Source organism: Venustampulla echinocandica (assembly GCF_003357145.1).
Source record: "Venustampulla echinocandica strain BP 5553 chromosome Unknown scaffold_2, whole genome shotgun sequence".
Lineage (NCBI taxonomy): Eukaryota > Fungi > Ascomycota > Leotiomycetes > Helotiales > Pleuroascaceae > Venustampulla > Venustampulla echinocandica.
Genome location: NW_022474207.1, coordinates 263,429 through 280,935, shown reverse-complemented (window position 1 = coordinate 280,935; position 17,507 = coordinate 263,429). Strand labels below are relative to the sequence as shown.

At 49.2% G+C, this 17,507-nt stretch overlaps 3 protein-coding genes across 3 annotated transcripts; 2 read left to right on the top strand and 1 right to left on the bottom strand.

Annotated features, from left to right (window-relative positions):
* Positions 1-5,593: 5,593 nt before the first annotated feature.
* Positions 5,594-7,137, top strand: BP5553_04454 (uncharacterized protein; the record flags this gene model as incomplete). The annotated part of the gene is made up of 7 exons (XM_032013077.1): positions 5,594-5,665; positions 5,709-5,853; positions 5,918-6,055; positions 6,113-6,391; positions 6,445-6,677; positions 6,752-7,020; positions 7,071-7,137. The coding sequence occupies 7 exons, from the start codon at positions 5,594-5,596 to the stop codon at positions 7,135-7,137; spliced, it is 1,203 nt and encodes a 400-aa protein (XP_031869677.1).
* A 2,740-nt stretch (positions 7,138-9,877) lies between these two features.
* Positions 9,878-12,565, top strand: BP5553_04453 (uncharacterized protein; the record flags this gene model as incomplete). Its single annotated transcript, XM_032013076.1, has 1 exon — positions 9,878-12,565. The coding sequence occupies one exon, from the start codon at positions 9,878-9,880 to the stop codon at positions 12,563-12,565; it is 2,688 nt and encodes an 895-aa protein (XP_031869676.1).
* A 541-nt stretch (positions 12,566-13,106) lies between these two features.
* Positions 13,107-16,273, bottom strand: BP5553_04452 (Uncharacterized protein; the record flags this gene model as incomplete). Its single annotated transcript, XM_032013075.1, has 4 exons — positions 13,107-13,489; positions 13,561-14,022; positions 14,111-15,956; positions 16,052-16,273. 4 exons carry the CDS (start codon positions 16,271-16,273, stop codon positions 13,107-13,109), a joined length of 2,913 nt encoding a protein of 970 aa, XP_031869675.1.
* Positions 16,274-17,507: the final 1,234 nt, after the last annotated feature.

The following is a 17,507-nucleotide window of genomic DNA, read 5'->3' as shown; positions in this document are numbered from 1 at the left end:
GTCTACAGCAAGTCATATCGTTCGGCCGAAGCTTTGGCTATTCCTGGTGTTCGTTTTGTTCTTTCTCACACATCGGCCGTATCTTTTGGGCACTTGAATGCATTCGGTATGCAAAGTAAAAATATTTCGCAGATCATATGCGAGGATGTCTTTTAAGAGCTTGGACAGCAATGATCGAGCTTTAAGCAAGGTATTTCAAGGCCTTCATGGGTTATGCCTTGAATACGCAACTGGAATCTTGCCGTCGAATAAACATCCGCCAGTCCGGGTGTCCCCCCTCGTGCCCTTATGAGATCTCAAAATCGAGCATCGTTGTGCGATCCTGAATCTAACACCTGCGGAAACCTTCAGTCATATTGGGACTCCTCGTAGTCTTAATCCCCGATTGCAAGCACCACCCGTCGGAGAGTCGGAGAGTTGGTGCCGTGAAGAGTTTGCCCCTTGTTGCTGGCTACGTAACTGAATAACAAATGGACGTTAAGGTATATCTGCAAGCCATAGTGCGGCCCGCTCCCCTACCATTCACTAGGTGCTCGAAGAGCGGAGATAGCTATGGGTGGCCCAGCTAACTCGTTGTCATGTCCGGTGGGGCGTTCCGGATACGTTAACTCCATTTGCAAGGCTTCGCCTCCAGCAATGTTTTCTACCACTTGAACTTCGATAGATGGGAGTAGTGAGCTGCTCCGGCTGCTGCAAGCACCCAATCCAATTATTTTGCTTATCTACCAATAACAACTCTGACGGTCGAGCTTCGTTTTAGGTGTCCTAAGTCCACGGAGTAGCATTGCTAGTGGTCAGCTTTCAAGTGGTCAGCATAAAGCGTTCTGTTTGTATGTATTCCGCCAAAAACATAAACTTACGATAGTAGCACAACTATAAATACACTGGCGGATCTAATCTGATGGCTCGAGGCGAAATCTCACAACCCCCATCTTCAATAATGCCGGGAAATGACGACTCAATAATTCCCCAAATGACACGTTGGCGACGGGCAGAGCGAAGGTTGAGTGTAAAGAAAAGCCGGCTTTGATATGCCTTGCCCTGGCCCGAACACCTTTTTCTCACAGAGCCCGAAATGTTGCATTATGGCTGATAGGTCCCCAATATTCACAACGGGTAGCAAGGCAGCATGCTGCCATTCGGTAGAAGATAGATTATCGCGGTATGCCGGCCGTATTGTGCGTTGAAGCCCGGCTTCTTGTTGAAGAGACGGATGGGCCCCCTATTTTTCGCTGCCCTCTTGTGCTCTCTTGCCCCTTCTAGGGCGCAGTTCTTTCGAATAAGGTAAAGGAATGGGTGTAGTCCTTTGGTAAAGACAGTCCATAATGGAAAGGATGTGTACGGCGTATTGTGCGAGGGGCCGTTCTTGAAGTTCGATGGGTGAAGAAAGACATTCGGGGAGGATCGCCAAAAGGAGTGCTGGAGGCCTAGGTATTGCACAGCCTAGACCGCTGCCACAGTTTTTCTACTGGTACCTCATCATCAAGAGGTATATTCTTTCGTTCCCTGGTCTATTATTGATGGCGAAGTTGTGCAGCCTCGCCTGGTTAAAGTGAGCCCCTTTTCCCATTAGTATTTCCCCTAAAACATAACAAAGACAACAGTTAATTTACTCCCCCAATATAAAACATGGTTGATATTATGTTTTCGAGCAAATGCTTGATGCTGTAAACAAAGCGCTCTCGACCCTGGGCAAGTGTTGTCGGGTCGGCCTGAGGGGCTGGTTTCAAGGGTGGGTTGCATTATGATAGTAGAGAGACCTGGCAACCTCGAAGGAATCGCATGTTGGAGTATCGATACTGAGTTTAGAATCTAAGTAGAGGATAAGCTTCCATATACACGACGAGACTGGATTCGAACGATGTGCAAAACCTGCCAGGTGAGTGCCAAGTTGGCTAGAAGCGGACGTGTGATAGTTCTGCAACACCTGGTTGGATGATTACTTACTAAGGATTACCTAGTTGCGAACCTTTAATAGGCATTGTAAATCTCCAGTAAGGACTGCAGCGGTTGCTGCAGTCGAGTACTCGTCTTGCGACTGAATTCTCCTTTCGTGGCCCAGGTCTATCATAGACGTGTTGGGAATGTTGCGCCCAATACTTTGGAGGACGGAAACAGCGTTGCAGAGTACCTACCTTAGGTAGCAAAAGGTAAAGGCTTCAGACTCTTCTTGGTCTTCTCAAGGGAGCCGCCGTGGCCATTGTCATCTGGAAAGAGTATTACTTTTTTGGGTTTGACATCTCGACTCTAGCAGTGGCCTACTGTAGCGAACCCATCAGGCGCTAAACATTTGTTTGTCCAACACCACATCAACGATTTGCCCTCTATACCATTGAGAATCTCCCTACCTAGGTAACCATAAACACACCTAGGTAGGTAGGCAATGAAGGCCAGCTGAAATGTGCGGATGGCTTCAACCATTAATATGTGTAGAGTTCGATCCCCCGCATCCTCCCCGAAGACGGGCATTTCACCAACATAACAGTTACTCGTACGTTATAGTAACTTCGGCGGTTGTATCACTTACAAAGACTGCGTGGGGGGGTGAGGTGATACCATACGAGTAAGGGGAACACGAACACGCTTCCTCCTTCCCCCTTCAGCCGTCCTGTCCTATCTCATCTCATCTCATGCGTGATGTTCCGGGACGCGGGATGTGTACATGTACCAAGCAAGGCACGGATAAAGAGGGCACCACAGCGCACCCGCCTACTCGAAGTCCGGAGCACACTCCACGAAATATTTAAATGATGTTCATCCCTTCCTTCCACATAAACCGAGCCAGATGCCAGAAGAACTCCGACGTGGCAATACTCTCATTTACAGCGTTTATTTCGGAATCCCTACCAGCCCCTATCTCATCAGCAACGACCCAGCTCAGAACACTGAGGCGTGTCTAGTGCGTGGCGTTGCCTCGATAATTTTCTGTTCGGTTTTGAAAGATGTATGTTTTCAGGAAGCGAGGCCTTGATGGTTTCATCTCAGCATCACTTGGACTGGTATTAGAAGGAAAATATGATCTGAAGATAGCCCATAAGCTTAGACAAGTGTCTAGCTACACTGCCATGCCGATGCATTGACAGCATTACTGTCGTCCCCAAGTGGTTCGATGGCCGGCCAAGTTGCATGGGTCTGCCCGACATGCATCTTCGAAGTATCTGTTGAACCAGTGACATCTGGAAGGTAACCGCGACAGCGGCGGTGCCAACACATTATATTTTGGTCTCTTCATCCGTCATGTCATGTGCTTTTATCAACGTCAGATGCGGGTTTCGGTTCCTCTTGCTATGCGCCATTCCAGAGTCCCCGTCAAGGTGCTGGAAACCTTGACGATAGGTTCAGTGCGGTGTACGAAGTGCACGCACTGTGTCCCCGGCTGTATTTGGCTGAATGGGTGGTAAATCCACGTTCTTTGGCGTGTGCGGTGCCCCTGAAAGCTCCAGAAACGTCTTCACTTGAAGACCTACTTTTGATTTGAAAATGTTTGGGCTTCATCAATGCATATTCATTTTTAAATAACAAAGGGTGATGGATAAGAACCCATAGCCAGGGTATCAGGATGCGAAGCGAGATAGACGCACAATATGAAATTGAAGACGAAATATTTGGCCAAACAAGAGGGCGATACTGGAAGAATGAAGATGGCAATTCCACTGGGGCCGCTCTGTTTCCATTCTTTCTCTGAGCGCTGGCAGACATCACTGTTCAACCCTTCACTTGCTGCTTGTTTAGTCCCCAGTAGGCCCAAAGCAACCGGGGCAACTACTTCCCACTCCGGTTGCCGAGAAATTGGATGTTTAGACCAGGGTTGAAGGGGCGGCCCGAGCCCAAGTTAGAGGACACTGCCTGGGGTTCCGGTTTCCTCGTCTTCTAGCTACACCTTGGTGATGATTTCAGGGCGAACATTGCATCGAGATCGGCGACGCCCATCAGATCTCATTGTGTTATTGGGCTGAATCCCATCCGAGGGGTTCAAGCAGGGGCGCTTCACTTCTGACCCCAAGGCTTAGCGTCTTCGTTCGAGCGTCGACTGCGTCGAATACCCTCGACCATGCGTCTATCATATCCCCTCCAGCCGCTCGACAGCCTTTCCCTCCGCCATGTACGACCCGACTACATCCATTAATATGGCGGAGCGACTATAGTATCCAGGCGGTGTTGCTCCCTCGAGAGGAAAGCGGATGAGAGACTTTGGTCCGCCGGTTCTGCAGAGCCATTCCAACGCGTCTGCCTCATGGAATCCCATTGGTTTAAGCAGCAGGTTGTGGCGAACGCTCTCGCACACTTTCTCTCAGGGGCTACGCCCTGGAACCATCGCACTATGGGATATTTGGGGGACACTTGTCGAAAATTACCTTAACGTCCCAAGGCTCTACTTGGAAACTTATTTCCAACGCCTCCCTGGCTATTACCGACCCTCAACATTGTTTCTCTGACTCGTGCTAGAGAAGGCTCTTGTTTTTCAGCACACGAACTTTCCGTCAACAAGTCACCTTCAAAAAGGTCGGTTTTTTGACGAGTCCCTCGAAATACTCGAATCTGCTGACATGCACCTCCCTAGGATGGTTCAACAGCCTTTTTACCCAAAACAAACTTCGTTCGGAGCAGTGACAACCTCAAATATGGAGCCCATCGCCTACTCATATGACCAGAGCGAATTAGATGGCGGAAAATGGGGGTATCAGGGCGAGAATCAAGTTGATGATGGAGTCGTGGGACCAAACCCATATCCCGAGCCTGTAAGTGTTGTAGTTTACCGAGCCTATATGGTCCGGTTCGTTAATGGAAATATCAGGAACCCTCCCCTGGAGGCTCATAAGCCAATGAAATGCCTTTTAATTACCGCAGTTTGACAACAGCTAGGAACGGCATAGAAAGCTGACTGAGTGCGGAAACGGGGACTGAGCGGTTGGCGGATAGGTATTCTAGTATGAGGGCGTTATAAACCTAAAAGGTAGCGGCTAGAAGCCATCGTACGCGGGGAAAATATATATGTTTCTTTAATATAATAACGACCAAATACTCGTGGTTTCTCTCTCTACAAAATGTCCGATCCCCTTTACGTGCCCGAATTATTATAGAACTACTAGTGGCCTCGTGATAATGGGATGTAGTCGTTGCACCACGGCCAATGAGCCGAGATGTACTTGTACATACAGAGGTACATTGACATGTCTGCCCGCCTATAAGTACTTGGTTCTTTCCCACTCGTTCACTCGCCCATTTCCACCTAAACTGTCACTTTGTGCCCTCATAGAAAATCCCACAACTCCAGCAATTCCGACCCCAATCCTTCTAAACTTCCCGAGCAAAATTGGGCCAACAGACCATAATAACAGAGATAAGGAGACCTGCAGAAAAGCCAAGCCAGTTTCAGTACAACGTAAGTTTAATATGTCCTACGCTCTGATTCGCTTGGGGAGACCAAGCTGGCGGGTGGGATTCTTACACACCCTCCTGTATCATCAAGCGTCAGGCGACGAGTGCCTCGATACCTAGGCCGAGATAAAGGTGCCCAAGGTGGAAAGGGGGGGGTGGGTGTTGAAGGACGAGGAAGGTCGAAAATGTCTGAATGAGACTCCTATTTCTTACCATGGTCGATGATAATGGCGGCGCCAAATACAATCTCCCATATCGAGAGACAAGGCTGCCCCTTAGTACCAGTGTTAGTACAGCATGTTTACGATGTCGAAGTTAACAAATCGCAGTCAGCCTTGTCAGACGACGATCTTGAAATGCAGTCTATGAGGAACCGGAATCATACGACACCAAAATCCGCTGTGGATGGAGGTGGGAGAGAGGAGAGCTTGCCGCAGTTAAGCCCACCCCGGGAGAGTAATCCTAATACTAACGGTTGGTACTCAAATGCAGAATGCGCCGACGCTGGACGTGCGATAGTGATGCTAACGCTTAGCAGAAAACAACGGCTCCATCTCGTCGAGCAAACTTTTCTGGCGACGGCTCCTCAATTCCAGATACTTATTTGGGCCAACTGCTGAGGAGACCCGGCGCTTGAACCACTTGTTCGGGTATGATAGGTTGGTATATAAGCCAGGTATGTCGACACGTTGGGCGGAGCCTTTCCGAGTAATGCTAACAAGAATCAAAATAGTGGAGTGCTTCCCCAAAGGCTACCCGCAATTTGCAGCCTTCATGGGTTCGGACGATAGCTTTGCGAATTACCGACAATTCAGCCGCTTGTCAGCTCGAATCCTCCTACATCTTCAAAACGAATTGACGGAGCTGGAGAAAGAGCTCGATGCACTTGACATGAAGGATGCCGCTGATCCTATTATGAGAAATCGGTTGTACGGATTGGACGATTTTCCAGGATGTGACAGTGCTCAGAAAGATTTGATGTCCGCAATAAAGAAGAAATATATTGAATTCAGTAATATACCTTGTCTCAAGATCGGATATATATAGGAGCTAATGTGCGGATAGCTGAAGTGTTTTCAAAAGCTGCTGAACTTCACAGCTTGGGGCGGTCCACACCACGAGATCACCGCTCCGTTCTCCACTGGGTTATGAGCAGGACACCCTTTGCAGCTGGAAAATATGACTTTGTTTTCCACGCCGACGACTTCGTCTCGCTGTCTCGGCAGTCCCAAAATGGGCGAAAATTCGACAATCTCATCGAATCTTGTCTGGGTGAGATGCCGTGGCCAAGTATCAAGGTATGTGTCGCCCTTCGCCTTTGGAAAGCATACTTCGTTCAGAAAGAAAAGGGCAAATGCTAACTTCATAGCAGTACTTACTGCAGACACCGAAGGAGCGTAGCAAAACCCAGGATCCATTTGTCACCCACTATTCACCCTCGCGGCTCACTTGGCTTGTCAAATCCATCACAGTCTCTCTAGCCGTCGGGATCCTTTTCGTTCCGGTGTACTTGTTATTCCTTGTTCCAATGAGCCGTGCCATGATGGCGGGGATTTCTTCAATCTTCGTGTTTGCATTCGCGGTGCTCCTGTCGGTGATAACCGACGCCAAAATGCAAGAGGTATTCGCTGGATCAGCCGCGTGAGTAAATACTCGACGCTCCTCGCAGCTTCGAAGCTAACTTGCAAAAGATATGCAGCAGTGCTTATTACATTTCTCGGCAACATCGACAATCTAGCGGGCAGCCGCCCGGCATGATATGGGGTCTGCGAGTGGTTGGTCTGTGACATGTTGCTTTCCTTAATTAAAAAGAGTGTTTTCTCCGCGATTTCCGAGCAATATTTCCATTCATTTCGGGTCCGAACCCATTGCTTATCCTTGCCTGAAGAATTTCGCCGTCGTAGATGATGGTGCATCGATATTTCTTTATGCCGTTCGTCGTATCGCAATGATTTTGAAAAGGGGAGGCAGAGGCCTGAGTGGGCGAGCTCGGAGCGAGGGTCTGGGGCTAACGTCACGTGGATCAACTAACCGTTTTAGGATGTTTTGTGTGTTTTACTTAAGGGGGACCAGGAGATTTTATTAATAAATCCTGTTGGGAGCCAGATATGTGATGCGTTGATAATTCTTTTCTACTGCTATAAAAGCGTCCAGAACTAAGCTTCCTCCCTTCGTACAAACTTCCCCAGCACTAGGTATCTCGCAAATACTTGTTAATGACTTGTTTATCAAATAACTTCACCAGCTCTCCATTGGTCTTCTCTAGTCTGTGGCTTCGTCAAGCTGTTGCCAATATTGAAGATATGGTGGTGAAGGGGAAGCACTTGTACGTACGAAGTTTGGGTTAACACGATACAACCATACGAAGTAGACCCTTCTACAGTACTGGTGCCACACTGAAGCGGCCAGTGAACCGGGATCGGAGACGGTGAGCTGACTCAGCCGTTTCCACAGCGACGAAATGGATTTGAGTTTCGTTGGCTTCCGCCTCGCGCAATGGCTATAGGTACATCACTAATACTACGACATCACTGATACTGCCTACCTCCACCACATAAGGTACTGTACTGTACTCACAGTTCTTCGTACCTTATCTTTTGATAGCCAAGTGCGTAGTACCTGGTACATTCATATATGGCAAATCCTCAGGTGCAACTGGCCGGCTGGCTCAAGTTCGGCTCAATATCTCCTCCAGTTCAATCTCACGCACCTCCGCTTGAGCACTGTCTGAATACCTACCTAGGTAGGTAGGTAGGTACCTTACCTACAGACTGCTCCGATTCCTTAACTTCTATTCCGCCGCTCTCCACCATAACAACTCATTCCTGCCCCATCGCTCCGGGCTTGAAGTCATGGCAACGGCCATGTCCTCCGACCCACCTGACGATCGTGCCTCGCGCCTCTCTTATCACCGCGTCACATACTCAGCGGCACCTAAGCAAAGCCTAGGAAGCACCAAATTGCCACCGAAGCAACAAGGGGGCAGCAAGCTTGTAAAAGTGAGGTTAGTATTTTAGGTCGTACTACGAACGGTAACAGATAATATTTGCTTTATTCTTACCTAAAGTAGGTACTGTGTACTCAAGTACGTAGTACCCGGCTGTCAAGCACGTAGCTCTGGAGTCTGGAGTTTGGAGCCTGGGACGTCCGATGGCCAGCCAACCTTGCTGGTCGGGACGTGGGGTACCTGGCACCTGCAGGCGGGTACAGTACAAGGGAGGTTCCGCGGTGTGTGCAGATCGAGGACGCGGTAAGTATTATTGGTAATCGCGGCAATCGATTTTATGTAATTATTTGGAGACTGGAGCGTGGGGATTGGAGAGTTGGCGGGTGCGGAGTGGGGAGTGGGAGCGATTGGCTTGACGGGAAGGGAAGGGAAGGGAGGGTTCCGGCCGGGGCACGGCGGGAGTCCGTGCAAGGTGACGGGCATTGGCACGCTAGGCCGCAACCGGCAAAAGCCACCCTAGCCCGAATAGGCAGTGGTGCGTTTACTCGTCCCGCCACGAGTAATAGAGTGTCTCAATAATCAGCTTGACAGAAACAGGTACTATTGATATGTACTATAGCTACTAAGGATAGGCTACAGATACGAAGTATAGCTCCTGGATATAAGTACTAAGTACGTACTTGTTCCACTCTCTCCTGCGCAACTTTGCGTGCGGCTTTTTGCGCAGAAAGTCGACTCGAGGTGCAAAGTAGGGTGCGTTAATGCTATTATTATTTAGGTGCTAGCACCCCACCAGCTATTCTTGCGCAGGACTAGCATCATTGGTTAGGTGTGTATGAGGTCCGACACGAAGAAGATCACCAGGAATTATAAAATTACATCCTCGAATGGGCAATTCAGGAGATTGAGACGAGGACTTCAGCATAAACGACACCATCAATCACCATGGTCCTGACGAATCGCTGAGGACCCTTCATATTATAAGGCATTTGACACAGAACGAGCGAGTTCCGGGGATTCCGTTAGAGAAAGCAGATAGAGCGTAGAGGTTACATTCACGAACAACACGCCAGAGTGCAAGAGGACACTTACCAGGCTGCATGGAATAGGTTTGGCGTATAATTCGTACTAATATGTCTATCGATATTATTATATTTTCGATAGAGCAAATGATGATGCCGGTATCGTTGACTTAGAGTGCACAAAAGAATCTCCGTGTGATCATACGACGGACGAGGTGGTCCAACCGTCGAGGTCAAACAGATTCAGCAGCAGTAATCAAGCGACCTTGATAAGTAAGTTTAGTAGGGAGTAGATGACATGTAAAAGCTCACTATCCTACTTGATCTAAACAGCAGCGTGCTTTGCTTTATATACAAAAGTTATGAGTCAGATAGGTAATATGTTGCGGTTTGGCGGCCTTGATGGGTATGATACGGCTATCTACTCGTGCGCGGTCGTGCGCGGCAGAATATATTTTCGGAGCTAGGGTCAACACCATCATCACAACCCACCACGTCTGCCCGCTATCACCACATTATTAAACTTGAAATGCCACCAAAAACCAGCATGGCAGAATCTGCTACTTTGAGCAGGCCCCAAAAACGCAAAGACCCGCCACAGCCTTCCTCCAACAGCCAGAATATCACGAGCAAAGGACGTGGCATGAAGCGCGTCAAAATCCACGATGCGAGGTCAATCTTGGCCCAAAACGCGGACGCAGCTCTCAACAAAGGCGAGTTGGACCTACCATCATTTTTGAAAGCTCGTGAATTTGAGATCAGAGCTCTGGAAGATGGCATGCAAAAGTCCAAGGCTCGGCTTTCCCGGAGAGCGTTCCAACAAGTTCCGCGAGATATGCGAAGACGGACTGCGAGTCATAATGTCAAGAAGGTACCGAACCGGCTACGGAATAGGGCAGCACGAGAGATGGAGGATGATAATACGCCGACAGTCGATCGAAGTAAAAGGAAGCCTGCTACATCGAGGGGAAGACTCCGGGCAGAAACCGCGAAACGATTGGGGATTTTGGCAGCGGGAAAGCGCTCATTGAAGCCACAGAATGGAATTGGGGCTGCGGATGTGCACACGAGGGCTGCGTGCCCGAAAATTCGAACGGACAAATTGAACACCCCCCCGAGACCTGTATCGAAATTCAGGAAACGCCAGATTCATAAGACGTGGCTCCCTACTCATCTCTGGCATGCGAAGAGGGCAAGGATGACAGAACCTAGGAACCCTCTGTGGAGGTTTGCAATTCCAACTACGTCGACGGAGAAATCTTACAGACCAACGCATCGCGCCGTTGGTGCTAGGGGGGCAGTTGCCTGGGATACCAGTTACATGAGCACTATTCGACTCGAAGGTCCGGTGGAAAATCTGGAAAAAGTCCTAAGGGGAGTAGGCGTAGATGCGCCGGGAATATGGGAGCACAAAGGAGAAAGATGGAGAGCTGGGAAAAGGGGTTGGACCGGGTGGTTATCCAGAAAAAATAAAGACGATGCTATACCAATTGGGCCTGCAACTGTCATATGGTGTAGCACAGAAATTGATTCCACAAATGAAGGAGACCCTATACCAAAGAAGAGACCGATACGGCGACTCTTTTTGAGAACCCACCCGGCTGTGTTTCTAGAGACATGGGATACGCTACTGCAGCTATCTAAGTTGCAGCGCCCGATGGTACACCTTGAGGATCTTCGATTTGAGATAGGAAGCATTAGTATTACTGGCCCCGGGTCAACTGAAGCGCTCCTTGGGGTTCTACACCCATACCCCAAATCCGGGGATATTCTGGAGAGCCATGCACAGACATTTCAGTCTTTGGCTGGTATCACCAATCCTGGGTCATTGCCTTCTGATGCAATTTTGTCGTTCTCCATCATGGATCCCCGACTTCGATATCCGCCCAGGCGGATCACTCTGCCAGATTCCAATGATGAGAAAACTAACTTCGAACTACTGGAGATGTTATCAGCCTGGCCAGCAGATACTTCCAATCCTTTACCTGACTTATTTGAACGCCGGATGCGGTTCGAGGCAACCCGTCTTCCTGCCCAGAAGTCCATCAATCGCCGTAAATCTCAAGCATTACCAGGCTCCTACGCCTCTATTCTCCCTACTGATCCACGGATACCTGTCATGCTTCTTGCATCTCGCTCGGCTTCCTCAGCGTCCGCACAAGGGACATGGACCCTTCTTGCGCCGTGGAAATGCATACTGTCGGTTTGGTACGGGTTAGTACACCATCCCCTATCCTCTGGTGGTAATCCGCGATTTGGAGGGCTTGATGAACTTCGCCAGGTTCATTTTGAGCATGGAGTTCCGTGGTTCCCTGCAGATTATCCAGGCACCGATGCTGGTTTTGCCTGGGAAGCAGCTGAGCGAGAGAGGAGGAAAAGGGAATGGGAATCCAGGCCCAAAGGAAAGAGAACAGAATGGGAGTCCCTGGATCTTGGTGCGGCAAGGAAAGGCGAAATCGGCCGTGGCTGGGCCTGCGATTTTGAGAGATTGGTTGGAGTGGCACCACTAGCTGAGTGCACCAAATCTATTGATACGCAGGATACAGAGAATTCATCTGTGGCTCAACCCGAGAAGGTCAATATAAAATCTCCCATTACCCATCTCGGTTACCAAAACTTCACCACCCTCCTCTCATCCCATGATATCGGACCAACTCCCTCCTCTCAAGTTGCTACTATTCGTCTCACACTTATCACTCGTGGTATCGCCTCTCCATGTGCACGAATATACCGCCTTCCACCGCCACCACCTACCGCAGATCCATCCTCTACAACTAGCAGTCCGCCGCCCACCACACGCGCAGAATGGCTTTCTCACCTTCCACCACCATCCAAAACCAAGCCTCTTCCCAATCCTAAATCAAAAGCAGCCAAGGATCTCGGCCGAATCCCACTCAACACCCCTATTCCTCAACGCGTCCGCCTCCTTGCGCAGGCCCTCTTGCAAGGACCTGCCCCTACTTATCCCGCAGTCAAGAATGGGCTTGATGGGCACCCCCTAGTGCCTAATGAGGAAGACCTCATTGGGTTTGTAACCACGGGGGAGTTTAATCTTGCGGAAGGGAAGGGGGTAGCTATAGGGACTGTAGCTGTAGCTAAGGTCCTAGAGGGTTTGAAGAGAGATAGGGGACTGGGGGCTAAGAAAGACGGGAGATTGTGCATTGTTAGAAACGCTGGCGAGAGCATTGGCAGACTAGCCAGGTGGGAGGCTGTATAATCAAGCTGGTAGTTGTAGTAATAATTAGAAACTAGCTACATCAGTAGGTGTGGTTCATAAGAAACCCATTGATTCATTTAGAGTTCCAAGTAGAATGCTCCGCAAATTGTGCAGAAACGAATATTATTTTCATCAAAAAGCTTACCTTTTTCGTTTTCTATTGTAAAAAATTTAAAGATTTCACAACTAGATTTTGCAACACATCGTGGGGATACTCAAGTCCTCTTAAGTACCTTATAGACTCCGTTTGTCGAAGATTAACACATACCACGGTTTGTACTTTATAGCTTACATTCTGCAGACCTTGGTAGGGTGGCGATAGCTTTCTGTAGGCATACTGACTTTGAAATATTTACATTCGTGTAGGTTAAGTTCTAATATTGTAAATTACAACCATGATTCATTAGTTCATAAATGCCGCTATAAACCAAGCTTAAGGAACAAATACATCCACAAAACCAGCCTATTGCCAATTGCCTTGGGTATCTCAACATGTTAGGGAATCTATGCACGTCAAGAAAAACTTCAACCCCCCCCTACTTCAGCATAATCTCAGAATAACTCTCCAGCCCAAAGCACCCGCCTCCCTAATAGCACAAGCCAAACAACTTCTTCCCCTCCGACTAACAAGCGCATTCCAACCGCGCTCTGCACATAAAGCTCGAGCCATCATTTCAATGTCGCTTCCGGATCTGCGTTTGTGGCCAACGCCTGGTGGGGGGAGGTCTGCGGTTGCTGAGTCTGTGCAATCGACCACGAGAACTTTGGGGATTGTGCTGGAGGTTGTGTGGGTGCTTGATAGTGTTGGGTCTGTTATTTGGGCTGATAATAGGAGGTAGTTGAAGGAAGTAGAAGAGGAGGTCGAGAGGAGGTCGAGGATGTGGATTCGGGTATAGGTGAACGCTTTGTGTAATGGGTGGTTGCCTATTTGTTCCTTAGTTTTGATATTGGCTACAAACGATGGAGTCAAAGAGGTACGGGAAGGAGATATGTACTGGAAACAGATGAAGACTTAATAGATCCCTGCTCCAAGGTTCGAAACAATGGGCTTGTCGGCGTTTTGAGAATATCTGTGTAAGGAGACGCAACGCAGGGGTGTGCAGTGACGAACTGCACATCATGCGACAACGCCAGGTTTACCTCTCTTTTCTCTTCTACATCCGTGGCGACGATAAAGCGCATCATCGCTGAATATGTTTTTATCTTCGTTGAGGTGGCAACTTCTGTACCTGTAGGTGGTGTTGGATCTTGGGTTGAATCGGTTTCTGAGTCAGCTTCTGAGAACAAATTAAGGGACTCAAAGGTGACAGAGAACGACTTTTGCAGTGCATCGTCAGACGGAGAAACAAAGTCTCCTGGTAATACAGAAGAGGCATCAGCGCCACCTACTACGCTACCACTGGTCTCGATAGCTATTTTGTGCCAGATCCGCGGCACTCCATTGTGGATGTCTGAATCTATGTAATGTGAGTAGAAAATTCATTGGCAAGGGACGATAAGCTATTGGGAAAAGATAGTGGATGATATCAAAAAGGGTTCGCTGACCATGTTCGAGAGGTACCTCAACGTCAATATCAACCCATCCCTCACTGGAACCACGAGGGACAACCTCCGAGGATATCCAGCCCATGCACTCGCGTCCCCCTTCACTTGCAGCTACTACTCGACCAACAATACACGCGGTGCTCCAAAAGCTTCTCCCACAATATATAAATCCGCCATATAGGTTTGCTTCATCACCGAGTATAGATACAGCCACCTCGTCGTTTTCCAATAAGGTAGACATAAGGAAATGGCTCAGTCCTTCGCCAGGCAAGATCAGCCCATTAATATAGGAGGAGGAAAGCCACCCAGACGGCCGGAGCAGCGCTGTTGCATTCTTTTGCATCGATGAACCCCAACGGCCTTCAGGTCGCCTACTCGAAAAATAGGACGTAGACTGTTGCGTTGATACAGATAAAGGCGTGTCCATTGCTGGTGTACTCCGCGCACTATCAGGGATTTCGATGTCATTTGCTGAAACCTTAGCAGCTAGTGTCTCCATATTGGGCCATCTTAACTTGGAGGCAAAATGAACAAGCCCTGCCAGTTGGCGGGTCTGATTCCGGCCTTCGAATTTGGGATGATCAACAATTCCCACGGGTTCAGAGGTGCTACCAACTCGGCCAGTCAAGCTTGCTAGCCATCCCGGCGGCGTTTTCTTTTCGATCTCAGCGTCCGAGTCCTTCCTCTCAATCTTTATATTCTCGAGCCACTGGCGTGCAAGAATTATTGACCACCGCACGCTCATCGTAGCGGATTTGTCGAATCGGCGAAGCTCATCGAGCTTGGGAGCTTCAAGACCCTTATCCATGTTCATTGAAAGAGCATCGAGTCGTAGCAAAAGCTCGCTGGCTAATAATATCTGAAGTAATAGCCAGTATTTTTGCGTGCCGGATTCATGCATTACTTCACTATTGACAGGACTGTCTTCTCCTAGATCCGACTCGGGGTGTCCCCAAAGAATTTGACCGAGACGGATCCTATATTCTACTAGACCAAAGTCTATCCAGACGTAAGGAGCGGCTAGAACATCAATTAAAACCTCAATCTGTACTTGGAGACTGTACGGATCCTGCGAATCGGTAACTCTTGAAGGCGGATAAAGAATTTGCGTGAAAAGGTCTGTGTACAACTCAATCGTGGGCCGTTGGTGCTTCATAGGATCATCGTGATACGCGGTGCTAGCACTTATAAGTCTATCAATGAGCGTCGAGTCTGTTAAAGGCCGCAGCCCCTCTTTAGTATTGAGGAAATCCTTTCTATGGTCCAGGATGGCATTTGGACTCTCCTCTGGATCATCCGGGGGTATGCGAAGTGCATCTGCTACCCCCATCTCCAAGGCGGCTGCGTAACCCACCGTCCCTCTCTCAATCCCTTGCATACTAAGCATGTTTGGCCGTTCACGACATCGCGGAAGAAAATGCGCCCTTTGCTTCCTATGATGTTCCTTCGTAGCTTCCGGATCTCGACTCTTCTGAACCGTTATGTGCGGCCATGCGGTCACACATCCCCAGGCCTCATCTTGTATTCGGATATGATCACGCAGGTCTCTGGTGTCCACGTCGGTATTCCACGGGAATGCGACGGAAGGATGGGGGGCTCCAGTGTGGTGACCCTCGGAGCGAGCATAGAACTGCGGTGCTCCAGAAAAGAGTTTATGCAAGTCTGGAGGAGCAATAGGTGCGATTATTCTTGCGAGCTTCACCACAGGCTTCGGGGGAGACTCGGTTGCTTCATGCGGACCCGGCGGGGGAGGGGGTGGTAATGGCTTGTTCGTGCCAGACATAGGGCTAGAAGGGTTGGTATTGTCCAGCGATCGTGGGGGTTGTAGTTGGTAAGGATCGGGTTTCTTGTGGTTTATTGTCAGCCGGGTTCGAGAATTGTTCGGGCTCTCCCATACCCGACCCAGGAGATGTATGAAAATCACCACTGTGTAGAACGTACCATGGAGTGACTGTTACTGTTCCGCCACCAACCTGGTCTCGATTCAGGCGCGCCAACGGGCTTCTTGACCAAAGTCCGGAGGAAGTCACGCTTCGACTGTCTCCGTTGCAGCTTGTCCGTCGGCTCAGATACATGATCGAGGCTGGACGAAGCCGGATCACGATCGTCGGTCTGTGGTTGGCTTCGCTTCCTCCTGGTTCTGAGGAATGAGAAGGGAGCCATCTTCAAGCACAGGCTTTCAGGGAGAGGGGAACGGAAAGGCGGCGCCGTAGGTCATCCAATTCGATCCGATGTGAGGCAATCAGTAGCCATATCCTACCCACGGGAACACAAAAAGAAATTGAGAAAAACGAAATTAGGAGAGGAGAATATTGCGACTTGGCCAGAGAGTATAGGCCAGCAGAGGCGATTCACGGGAGATACCTAGGCAGTCTGGCTCTTGGAATCGTGTTAATATCGGGTAAAGTTTTGAATCAGATTGATGGGATAGCCATGGGCATGGCCGTGGTCATTGGCCGTTCTCCTCTCCTCTCCCCTCTCCTCTGCACGGCTTCGCGGAGGCTGGGTGCTGGCTAGGTGCCCGGGCAGAAGAGCAGAAGCAGGAAAATGGAGAAGTAGAAGCAGGGCGTGATACAATTTTTGATGTCAACCACTTACCGTTCGTTTCATGTATTGCTTAGGGACGGTTCTAAGGCGACGTGACGTCCTGGTGCTTGGCCCTGGTAAAGGAGCCGGGTTGTTGTGCTGCTCTTATCTGTTGATCCTGGTAGAGTCTAGAGCGTGAAATGCTGTACTGTACAGTCCATAACAAGAATCCTAGCGAACCCCAATAGCTAGGAGAGAGAATGGCAGAGAGAACTAACTATTAGAGATATTCGAAGACTTAGCCCCTACATCCATTCGAACTCATAACTGTATTGGTAGTTACGAGTACGGGCTATATAATACGCATTGTTGCACCTACGGAGGGACGTGGGTTGTAGAATGGCTCAAGTTCCCAGGTTCTCTACACCATTCTAGTACACTATAGAGTACGCTCCGTACTACGTAGCCCAGAACATAATCTGCAAGTTGGCACTATGGCGACTCCCCGTAGGCATGAAGCACATACAAGAGACTCGGTAGGAGATCTTAGGTGAGCCACAGGCTACTCGTACAGTACTTCGTAACATCGTGCAGCCCTATTAAAATCCCGAAGGGCTACGGTCCAGTGTGTCGAATATCAAGAGTAGAGCATGAGGGCCGTAAACTACCCCTTACCTAGGTAGTCAAGTTCAACAGGCCTTGCGACATTACATATCTTTATTTACGAGTCAGATCCTTCCCAGCGAGGCAGTCTAACCCTATAAATTGCTGGATTCGGCGTGAGATGGCCTGGGTAGCGCTAGCTGCTATCAATTGACAAACGTATAGTACAGAAAGAGACACAGTCTCATTTCATTATTCCGTGGCTCAA